We start from the raw sequence: 12,340 nt of genomic DNA on the forward strand, positions 1-12,340 counted from the left end.
TCCCCCCCAGCAGCCTAACAACAGAACAGTGGGAAGGTAACCAGATAACAGCTCCCTAACACAAGATAACAGCTGCCTGGTAGATATAAGAACAACACCCAATAGTAAAATCCAGATCCCACTGCGACACATTCAGTTACAACTACTGTATGTACCAACTATGTAAGTGCTGGTATCACTATATAGATGATGTCTTTGCAATTTGGACGGGGCGACATTCGGACCTTATTGAGTTTGTAGATGGATTGAATAGATGCAAAATATAAAATAGAGATCAAAATATAAAGAGAATTCCATTTGTAAACCAGTACAATATGTTAAGTGGTGAGATCTCTAGGATAATAAGGAAAGAGTGGCTATCAGGAACAAATTGAATCAACCAGTTGCTAAACACTTTAATGAAAGTGTGACACGATAAAGCTGGCCATAGACGCAAAGATCTGATCGTGCGAATCAAAAGATTCGTACGATTATCGGACCGTGTGTGGAGAGTCAGGTTAAAAGATTTCTGTCGGATGCCAATAATTTCTTTGCGTGTATTGTCGGACATAACTTTCACACGATTGCTGTCAGAACATTGCTGATCTGTTCTTTTACTACTTTATTTGATCGGAATGGTTAGTGGCAGGTCGGGAGATGGGAAAGTCAGATTCGCACGATCGGATCTTTGCGTCTATGGCCAGCTTAAGTCAGTTACATTAAATCTTAGATTCAGTCCCAAGAAGGAGACGTGGGGGAGATTGTGACAATGAATTATTGCAAAGAGAGGCGCAATGGATATGGAGATTAGTCACTTTATCCCCACACGGACTAAATCATGAATATGATTTGAATCCATTTTTATTACTCAAAGTTAAAATTTATTTAAATAAAAATGGATTCAAATCATATTCATGATTTAGTCCATGTGGGGATAAAGTCCCTAATCTCCATATCCATTACATGGACATTTTGTGTTCCTTTTCTGGGATTGTAACCTGTATTGGACACATCAATATCAAGATAAGTTACTTTATGATATGATACTAGATGGATACACTTGAAGATAATTACCTCAGGAAGATACCGTATATACTCGAGTATAAGCCGAGTTTTTCAGCCCCCAAAATATGCTGAAAAACTCTACCTCGGCTTATACTCGGGTCAAGTGCAAAAACGGTCTAAGAATAGTCGCCGGCGTCCAAGAATAGTTTCCAAGAATATTCGCCGTCGTCCAAGAATGGTCGCCGGCATCCAAAAACGAGACGCTGCCACCTCCAATGGGAGCAGAAACCCGCAATTTATTTCGATTGAAACTTACCAGAAGCTGCTGCATTTCTCACCCTTGGCTTATACTCAAGTAAATAAGCTTTCCCAGTTTTTGGAGGTAAAGTTAGGTACCTCGGCTTATACTCGGGACGGCTTATACTCAAGTATATACGGTATATGGATACATGATGATAATTTTGTAACTTTTACTAAATTGTTTTTATACTCCTTGCTAAAACATGTAATGACACCAGGGGGCACTGTGCCTCATGGTATTTAAGGTCAGGTGTTTGTGTAGTGTTTCATGCTTGACAAATAGTCGAGTGCCGCTCAAAACTTGCATCATGCTGCTGTCCTGTAAACAATAAAGACGGTTTTATTGAAGTTGGCGTGCTGGCTATTGGAGGAAAAGAAAGCAGTTCCATCCTGAAAGCACATGACCAGGCAAAATGACCCGAGATGGCACCTACAATAATACCAATATTACAACTAAAAAAAATACACTTTCTGGTTCAGGAATGAAATGTTAAATTGTAGAGTAAATTATTTGCAGTGTAATTTAGGAAACAAAACTACACAATAAAAATCAGAAGGGACAGAATCCCTTTAAGCAAACGGGAAAGGACTCAGGCTGAAGGCCAAATTGGATTCTATTGATGGAGAATGTCTATTATGACCTTCTAAATAGACCTGAAATGAAATTCTGCCACTATCTATTTATTTCTATAGGATTTGTAGACACAAAAATCTTAACAAAGCTAAATAGAGAATATTGCTGAATAACCAGTAACTTAGCTAAGAGGTTCCTTAGCAAAAGTGGAACCTCCAAAGGGGCTTGAGCTAAAACAGTCCAACAAGAACTGGCCTAAAGTGTCACAAACAATTTAAAGAGTTATGTTAAAATTCTTATTTTGCAAAGAATCCTGCCATGAAATAAACTCACCATGAGCTCTTTTATGACTTGATCCTTATCAGATAATCTGTCCTGCAAGCGGTTTATAAGATGTAAATCTTCTGGCCTAGGAAGCTTATGCGCCTTATCTTCTGCTTCTTTAAGTCTATATTAAGAAATAGCACAAAGGTTCTACAGTTCAGTAAAGGAAACCCACGTCATTAAATAAAAGCAAAGAAATAGAAGTGCAGATTTTCATTTCTTCTTGGATACAAGTCACATAACCAACAGATCTTCAAAACTAAGAAAGACAATGGCATATAGACCAGAAACACCGGATGAAAGAGTTAGGTAGTAGAAAAGACAGTAATAATTCACAGATACTACACTGGAAGTACAGTACCTAACAACACTAAGAAGAATAATAGCATGAAAAATGCTTGCCCATGCCTGGCCAGAGTAGCAACTTTTTTGGACATTTAAAAGCTCAGCAAAGCTATATTCAATGGAGTTGCAACCTGACTTTTATTCTAGGGATGGAGGAGGGCATAATAAGTCATAAATACATTCATTTATAGGTTAGTGGTCCATATATGAACCTACTCCCTCAATTACTAGGAGTGAGGGTCCCACAAAATGTTACCTATTGCATGAATCCTCCATCTTATTAGTTTAAAAGGAGTAGTTATCAAGAAGGAGCTGTAAAATATCAAGGGTCATTGAAAAAATGCAGAGTGTTTGCAGACAGGGTCAGAGAAAATGACCTCTAACATAGTTTATAGTATCATTCATCATGCCTAGGCATATCTACTGATGCAATTAAATATTTACTACCACCCACTCCTTTTGGCTATGCTGAATCCCCCCTCCCCAAGAAGAGGCTGAAAGGATTCTGCACAAATAGGCTTTTGCTTGTTTACTCTAGGATCATTAGATCACGGCACTACATATTTTATTAGCTTTTACTCAAATGCACAAGGAGGAGAAGTAAAATAAAGTGCATGAGGAAATGGTAGGGGAAGAGTCTAAGTGCTAATGCACATTTGCATTTCTTGTCAAGGAATACTGTTATAATTTCTTTGACTAAAAGCATGTCTACAACTTCCCTTCACACTTGTATCTCTGTGAAAAGCAGAGGAACCAACCACTAACACAGAGGAAAGGCCATATAATATGGGGCTCAGAGGTCTGAGGGATGAATATTAAAGGCTTGGAGCAAAAATACAAAGGAAGAAACAATTTGCTTGACATGAAATAGAAACAGTATACCATCATAATAACAGCTTATTTAGAAGATATCTGATAACTGACAAGTTTCATTCCATACACTGTGGGGCACATTTACTTAGCTCGAGTTAAGGAATAGAATAAAAAATACTTTGAATTTCAAAGAATTTTTTTGGCTACTTCGACCATCGAATTGGCTACTTCGACCTTCAACTACGACTTCGAATCGAACGATTTCAACTAAAAATCTTTCTACTATTCGAAGTCGAAGTACTGTCTCTTTAAAAAAAACTTTGACCCCCGACTGCGCCACCTAAAACCTACCGAGCATCAATGTTAGCCTATGGGAAAGGTCCCCATAGGCTTTCCTAGTTTTTTGATCGAAGGAAAATCGTTCGATTGATGGATTAAAATCCTTTGATCGTCCGAACGAAGAAAATGCGGTAAATCCTTCAACTTCACTATTCGAAGTCGAAGGATCTTACTTCGACGGTTGAATATCGAGGGTTGATTAACCCTCGATATTCGACCCTAAGTAAATGTGCCCCTGTGTGTAGGTTGGCTGGAAAAGACTTACTCGGCTTCCAGGGAAATGATCTTGGACTGTAGAAATGTCTGTGTGGTGCTGAATTTAGACACTATAGTCTGGATCTCCTGGCGATGGTTTTGCATTATTTTGTCAAGTTCTGACTTCTGCTTCAACTTCAGTTCTTCATTGGTTCTATTAACAAAATGAAATAAAAAACCATCAACGACTTCTACCTGAAAATGAAAATGTCTTCATTTTAGAATCTAAAATGTTATCTTGTTTCTTGACTTACTAGCCCCCCGCCCCCCTGGACCAGTCGTGATTCAAGTGCCACACAGTGTAGAATGTGCAGAACGCATGCCAAAGTATGCCAGCTCTGTACATTCTTGGTTTTACCTCCTTACTAGGAAGGCATGGATCTAGTTCCTCAAGTCATTTCTTGGCACATCACTTAATTTTCTTCTGATTCATGCAGCAATTTTTTGGTACTGTCAACAAGGTAGGACCCTACTGTGTCTGAATAATTGTGACTGTGCAACAGTTGTTCTACATAAGAATAGATATGTTTCGGTAAGGAGATGGTCACAGTTCAAGCACATTGGGCTGATTAGATCATTGAGCCCTAGGAGGAGTAGAGAGGTCAGCTGTTTGCCACATCTATGGCTCCATGCAGTCCGTGGCCAATGTAATTTTGATTTTGATATCTGAATGAATCCCAGTGAAATATTAATTGAAAAGATGAATTATTTGATCCCATACACGGTGCAATACACCAATGCCTGTCCATGTATTTAGAGGTTTGCTTAATATTCATAACATGTTACAAATATGTGGTTAAAGTAAATGAATGCCCTTCTCCTACCTGCTTTGCTTCTCCTGTAAACCCAGCAATTCTTGCTTTGACATCATAATCTCTTTGCTAAGTTGCTCCACGGAATCTCTCAGTATTGAATTTTCCTTTTCCAGCCCGGACATTTCTTTTTCACACTTATGAAGTTCCTTGTTGAGCTTCTTGATCTGGTTTTGAGACTGTTCTTCCTAAAATAATATTTATAGGAACTAAGCTTCTTGAAAAATACGTTTTTGAAAGAACTTATCCCTATATCCCTCACACAATTATCAGTTATACTTTATTTTCTATATATATTTTCTATTTATTCCCAGCAGTAGTGTTAAATTGTTTTGCAGTATGGGTGGGATGCAAGAAGCCACAAAGATATTGGGTCAGTTTTCTTGTGTATTCTTAGTGACCAGTACATCCAATCAAAGTGGGTTTCACAAAAGTAAGAATCCTCAAAATAAAATATGCAGATTAAGTTTCACATGACAAGTTGCCATGATTCAGGAATGTATTTCAGATGAATTAATTCACTCATCTTTTTGCAGATGGTAAAGCTCATTTAGATTCCTCTTTTTGAATAACTGCGCTAGTCTTTGCCAATCCATCATTTTAAATGAGACAATAGAATCTACTCTTAGGCCTCATTTGCAACACATTCTCTTATTCTTGTGTATCTCTTCTGATCATGACTATATCATTTCTAGCAAATTTAATCCTGCCACCATGAAAACATGAGACTCACTTTCACCTCTTCCAAGGCACTCTTAGGTGGATCTTTTGCTAGCTTCTTCTGTTGAACTGGAAGCATATTCGCTTGATGATCTTCTGTTGTAGAATGGCAAATACAGACACATCTAAAACAATAAGACAGAGATATCAAATGAACAATAAAACAATTAATTTAATGAATACAAAATATTTATTTATATCATTGCTTTTTATATTATATACTGCAATTCAGGATAATGTGATTAATAGAGAACAACAGCAGTGCTAGTATGGGCAAGAAACCAATTATTATGTTTATCAGTAAAATCAATACACCTTAGTTATAGTTAGTTGTTTTATATTATCACAGGTACATATTATGCATCATGAAAAATGTTTTTTTTTCTCCATTCCATTAAGGGCCTGATTTAACATAGATCAACCTGGAATACATTTCCAGCATTTCAATCTGATTTTTTTGAATTTTTGAAATAATTTATAAAGCTGTTGTAGGGGATGGATAAAATAACTTCCCTTTTAACTATATCATCCAATAAGGTTTGGCCAGCTATGTTGGCCATAGTTTAGTTCTGGAAAGCTAAGGGAGGGGGGTATTTAGCACAGTTGGGAGATAAGTTCCCCTTCCTGTGTCAAAGTATGACTTTTGCAGTTCCCTAATTGGCCATAAAGTGCCAATGTTCTATAGAATATAAGTTGGAACATACATTTGATCTGGGTCCATTTAAACAAGTCTTTACCTAAGCAGGCAGTTAGGACCAGAGTGAAACCTAGATATAGCCAGACCTAGTAAGTGATAGAATATACTCTGTTACAGATCACTCTAGGAGTGGTAGATGGAGTGGGGATAGCAAGCTGAGCAAGATGAGCAGCCTGAAGCTCTACACAGGAAATTTAGAAGAATTAGAGGAAAGTTAGAAGAATTAGAGTCCAGGGTGCACTATTGCAGGGAGTGGGAGTTAAATGTAAGGGCCTAATGACTAGATAGTTCAATTGGGTTCCAGTTTAAGGTAGATCCTGAAAGCTGGGGATGACCCATCATTACTGAGCTAATCCATTGTTTCTTGATTGACACTGAGGGGATACATGCTGACTGTTTGTGCTGTACTATGAGTATATGCCTAACCACTCTACCTTGTTCTCCTGCATTTCTACTGTGGATCAAGTTAAATAAATTCAAGCGAAATAAAATTCAAGAACCCCATTATTGCTATATCAACCTGGGAGATATAGTTATATTACACACTGGTCTCCAAAACATGCAAGGACTCATATCTGAGAAATGTTGTCTTATCCAGGGACATTATTGATAGAGGCTTTGGGAGCCCTGGGTAGCTCCATTTAACCACAGTGTTACACTGTTAATGTGCTAGTTCATGAAGATATGTTCAACTACTCTGAGTGGTTTTACATTTACAATGGGGTGTTGCACATTCTGCAGTAGTTTCAGCAGCAAAGCAGTGTACTAATACCCATCTGAATGCTTACTCCATTATGCGTTGTGCAGGGAGAAAGGATTTGGACATTTCTTTTCCACAATGGAATGCAATTGTACCAATGCAGAAAGAACAATTAAGTCAATTTTGGTCAAATTCGGCCTAATTCGAACCATACGAATCGAAGGAAAAGCGAATTCGTTTCAAAGTTTTTCCAAAAAAAAGTCCACCAATTGACTCCAAATAGGTTCTAGGAAGTCCCCCATAGGCTAAAACAGCAATTCGGCAGGTTTTAGATGGAGAATGGTTGAAGTCGAAGTTTTAAAGAGACAATACATAATAAATTTAGATGTTCAAATTTTCGAATCGAATTTGGACTATTCCCTAGTCAAAGTACACAAAAAAATAGCCCCTTAATCTTAAATTCTCATAATTTGATATGAACATCTTGAAAAAATAACAAAAAGTGATAAATTCTGCATATAGTGTATTAGCAAGGTAAAAATATTACACTTCTTTTTGACTTACTGTGTTTGTTCAGTATTTAACACCTCTGAAGGTGGTTTTATGCTGTCTTTGATTTCATCATTTAATGAAAGGGAGCTGCATAATTCAGGCTGATCCTAAAATGCGGAAAAAAAAAGACAAAAAATTCTGTTAGCAACATTTTGGGAAAACCAAGGCATAAAGGAACCCTACTAGGTAGAGATGGGTTGAGGGGTAGGTTTATTGTTACATTTCAATTCACATCAACTGCATTACCATTTTCAACCACCAGATTATGCTTATATTCATCGTTATTAGGGGGTAAGAATATTATATTTGTATAAAGAACATGCATATGCCAGTGCTGTTGCCTCATAAATCGTGTGAAAAATGTGGAGTGTATCACTCTATATAGTGAATAAAGTACCCCCTCTTGTAAAATATAAGTATATTATAAGTTACAGAGGAGTTTCATGACCATATAAAAACACGAGGCCGAAGGTCATGGAACTCTGAGTTAACTTCTAATATCCTCATATTTTGCAACTGGAGGTACTTTATTTGTTTATTATATTATTATTATATTATGGATTATTTGAACACAGAATTAAAAAATGCCTTTATTTCATAACTTTTTGGGGTATTATAGCAACGTTTTGGGCCACGTTTGGCCCTTTATCAAGCTGAACACAGAAATGGCCAGAGAACATTTTCAAATAAATGGTTTTAGTATCATATAATGGAAAAAAGAATGACAATCTAGCACCCTAGTTCTGCAGATTTCAAAGGAACACAATGTAAAAATCAAACTGGGTAAATAGATAGGCTGTGTAAAATAAAAAATGTTTCTAATATAGTTAGTAAGACTAAAATGTAATATATAAAGGCTGGAGTGACTGGATGTCTAACATAATAGCCAGAACACTACTTTCTCTTTGCAGTTCTTTAACCTGTCACCAGTCAGTAACTTGAAGCAAATCCAAAATGGGACTTAACTGTTCAGTTAGCTTGCCATTGAGTCTGAATTGTGCACTAAGGATCAAAAGCAAACTCAGTGAACAGTTATGTCCCATGTGGCCCCCCTGAAAGTTGAAAAGCAGGAAGTAGTGTTCTGGCGTTAGTGACTTAACAAAAATGTGCAACGCTGGCGCATTCACGCTGGCCTTAGGCGCTTCGGCGTTTAGTGAATTTGCCCCATTGTGTCTTTGTACTGTGCGCTGGTCCACTGGCCATGAATAAATTTATACTGTTGAGAGTAGTTAGTAACACAGCAGGAACTGCCACCAAAAACATTTTAAATTTTGCTGGTTGGATCTTCAAAATATATTTAAAGTTCCTAAGAAGCCGTAAAAACTGAAACAAATGTGACCTCAATTAATTTGATTCATCTGTGCACTTGGCTATAATAAAATACATACTTTTCCAAAATATGCAACTGCATCACACAGTGGCCTCTCTGGGAGATGCTAAGGGTTGTACAAAAACTGCAAGATGGATATGGACCTATATGTGAGCCTCTAAATTTGTAAAGACATAACACCTTTTTCCAACGGCCTAGTGCAAAGTAGTTGCCAATTTACATGCAGCAACAGCAACAATAGTATTTTAATAACAAAATAATACAGGTATGGGAACTATTATCAAGAATGCTGAAGACCTGGGATTTTCTGGATAATGGATCTTTCCGTAATTTGGCTCTTCATACATTAAGCAGCAGATTTATTAAGGTTTGAATGGTAAATTTTCATTTTCATTTTTTTGTATGTCAAAACTCACAAATATAACATACATTTGAACTCCGACCTTTGATACATAACCCCCCTAAGGGGCAAATTTATCAAAATGGGATTTTAGAGCTTAATAAATAAAAACTCACCCACATTCTATTCTTTCCTATGGGATTTTTAGAATTGTATTTATCAATGGGCGAAAGTTAGAACTTCCTATAGGAATGAATAGAATGTGGGTGAGTTTTTATTTATTAAGCTCTAAATTCACATTTTGATAAATCTGCCCTAAGTCTATTAATAATAAGGATTAATTATATCTTAGTTTGGAACAAGTACAAGGCACTGTTTTATTATCACATAGAAAAAGGAAATCATTTTTAAACATTGTAATTATTTGGATTAAATGGAGTCTATGGGAGACAGGCTTTCTGTAATTTGAAGTTTTCTGGATAATGGGTTTCCAGGTAACAGATCCCATACCTGTAGTACATGCTGTTTTCTGTACCTGAAATGTAACGTGTTGGTGTTTTGCACAAAGGGTTTCTCGCTCCTCTACCAACTGATTTATCTGCTGCTCATACTTCTTTTTCATTTCTTCCAGTTGTGTTTGTTGTTCCTAAAGTTATATTTCGGAGATAAGCAAAATGTGAAAAAGCTGATGTATAGTTATTATGAGCATTAACACACCTTATGGGTAACAAGACTCCCTCTTGCAATAATCAAAGGAAGTTATTTAGTATAAATGGATCTTCAATTTGCAGAAAATTAGAAAAAGTTGGTACCAAAGAAATAAAAAAATACTCCCCATTGAATCCCCACTTTTTGTATACCCCTCTTTTTGACATGAGCTTATTCAGTTGGGCTTACGTTGAAAAAGTACATAAACACTATCTGAAGTTCAAGATATATATAAATGTATTTTATTTTTACACAAACATACCTGATTCCAAAAACTTGTAGGAAATCATGAAAGAAATTCTGGAACTTGACGTTGGTAAGATAATTTGTTGTAGTTATGGTTTCCCTGTGGACTCAGGTATGCTTGTATAAAAAGAAGTTCGGTTATTATTTTATGTTAGAGTCCTGCAGCGGGTCGGGTACCCGCAGGTTACCCGCAAAAACCTGCGGTACCTTGCGGGTTGAGGGGAGAAGTTCTGGGTGCGGGTAAAGACGCAGGTCTGCGGTTCTGTGGGTTTGCAGGTCGCGGGTCGGGCCGCGGGTCTTCTCAATAGCGATATTTGCTTCTTTTTTCTGATCATCGCTTCTTCTGATGACAGCACTTCCTGTTTTACTCCTTTTTTTCTGATCATGTCTACTTGCGATGACGTCACTTCTGGTTTACAATGACAACACTTCCTGATTCTTGATGGTCAGCAGGTTGTGGGTCCGGGTTGCAGATAAGGTACTTGCGGGTAGGGTCGGGTAGCTGTTCCAAGCGGGTAAGAATGCAGGTGGCAGGTCCGGGTTACGGATTACGGATTGCAGGTTGCGGGTACGGGTCCCAAAAATTGGACCCTCGCAGGACTCTAATTTATGTACCTTTTCAACATAAGCCAAACTGAATGAGCTCAAGTCAAAAAGTGGGGGAGAGCAGATGTTAAACAAATTCTGTCAAGGTAAACGTGTTTTTTACAAAATGCATCAGTTAAGGGCATTCAGAATTGCTAAAGATACTACCATGCTCCACCCAGTGGTAGATATGAAAATAGAACTTAATAATAAAGCATCCAAGCCCGACTCCAATTAGGTTGAGTAGGAAAAACAATAGCTTATCTGAAAGCAGTTCCATTGTAAAGTGCTGGATCTTTCTGAAAGTATAGGATCAGGCACAATGACCTGACATGTCTGCCTACATGGCAATTTGCAATGTATACAGTGAAATTTAGTAATAAAATCTACACCATAAAAACTATGACAGAATCCCTTCAAGTGGCCATTGCATCTTGGTACCAAAGGCAAATCTCAACCTTTAAAGCTGGAAACAAAAATCCCTTTAAAAAGAAGCACTTCACTTCTGAGAACTGTATGGTGATGGGGCAACTATGAACATTTACTACTTTTTGATGCCATGTGGTGCCTGAGATTGTGAGGTTTGTCGGTGTCATAGGTCTGCACTAAATATTTAGGGCTCAAAATACCAGTTCCTGACCTAAATGATAATGTTTTTAAATCTTGCTGCATTACATGAATACAAGTAGGGATGTCGCGGACTGTTCGGCGGCGAACTTGTTCGCGCGAACATCGGCTGTTCGCGTCCGCCGCAAGTTCGCGAACGTCGCGCGACGTTCGCCAATAGGCGTTCGCGTCAAAATCGTTCGACCATTCGATCGCTAAAATCGAACGATTTTCTTCGATTCGAACGAAAATCGTTCGATCGAACGATTAAAATCCTTCGATCGTTCGAATCGAACGATTTTCGGATGTTCGAAGTTCGCGAACTGTTCGCATTTTTTGCCGGTGTTCGCGAACACATTATCGGCGGTTCGCTACATCTCTAAATACAAGTACAGGTATTGGATCTGTTATCCAGAATGTTTGGGACTTTCTGTACTTTCTGCATCTTCATGCCTTAAAACAGACCTGTCACCCAGGCATAAAAGGCTGTATAATAAAAGTCCTTTTCAAATTCTTTTTTTTCTTATTAAAGCATTCATAGCTGTTGTAAACTCATTTCAAAATCTCAGCTGTCAATCAATTAGTGCCTGTCCCTCCTCTATGCCTTATGCATATAGGCGGGGCAGACAATTACTTTCACTTTCCGTTCAGCACTTACTAGATGTCACTGTTCTCCCCACATTCCCCCGTTCTCTTCACCATTTAATTGTGTAACCAGGGCATGGGGATGGACATCAGATCCCCCATTCTGGTGCACAAACAAGATTCTGAGATGATACAAGGCTTGACTTAATAACAGTGTCCACAAAATGCTGCCACTGCCTGCTTGCTATAATGATGTGTTCCCAGACTGATGGAAACAAGATTCAAATATATAGTGTAATTAAAGTTTCTTTTGCTTGACTAATGTGATAAAACAAGATTTTGAATATTTTTTTCGGGTGACAGGTCCCCTTTAAGTCAAATACAAGGTACTGTTTCATTATTATAGAGAAAAAGAAAATGTTTGGATAAAATGGAGCCTATGGGAGACATTCTTCCCATCATTTGGAGCTTTCTGTATAACAGGTTTCTGGATAATGGATGCCATACCTGTATTTTCAGCTTGGG

At 37.7% G+C, this 12,340-nt stretch overlaps 1 protein-coding gene across 2 annotated transcripts in view; it reads right to left on the reverse strand.

The window, feature by feature from the left end:
* Positions 1-12,340, reverse strand: part of LOC108698048 (protein FAM184B) — a 45,800-nt gene that overhangs the window by 5,086 nt on the left and 28,374 nt on the right. Inside the window, exons 6-11 of one of the 2 annotated variants that reach the window (XM_041588192.1) lie at positions 9,621-9,731; positions 7,428-7,522; positions 5,486-5,591; positions 4,759-4,934; positions 3,945-4,088; positions 2,192-2,306 (exon numbers count right to left, since the gene is read on the reverse strand). In XM_041588192.1, the coding sequence (XP_041444126.1) occupies positions 2,192-2,306; positions 3,945-4,088; positions 4,759-4,934; positions 5,486-5,591; positions 7,428-7,522; positions 9,621-9,731 (747 nt within the window). Of the gene's footprint in view, positions 1-2,191; positions 2,307-3,944; positions 4,089-4,758; positions 4,935-5,479; positions 5,592-7,427; positions 7,523-9,620; positions 9,732-12,340 lie in introns of both variants that reach the window. The other variant, XM_018228872.2, reaches the window with a different exon arrangement.

The sequence above is a fragment of the Xenopus laevis genome, chromosome 1L (assembly GCF_017654675.1).
Source record: "Xenopus laevis strain J_2021 chromosome 1L, Xenopus_laevis_v10.1, whole genome shotgun sequence".
In the NCBI taxonomy this organism is placed as follows: Eukaryota; Metazoa; Chordata; class Amphibia; order Anura; family Pipidae; genus Xenopus; species Xenopus laevis.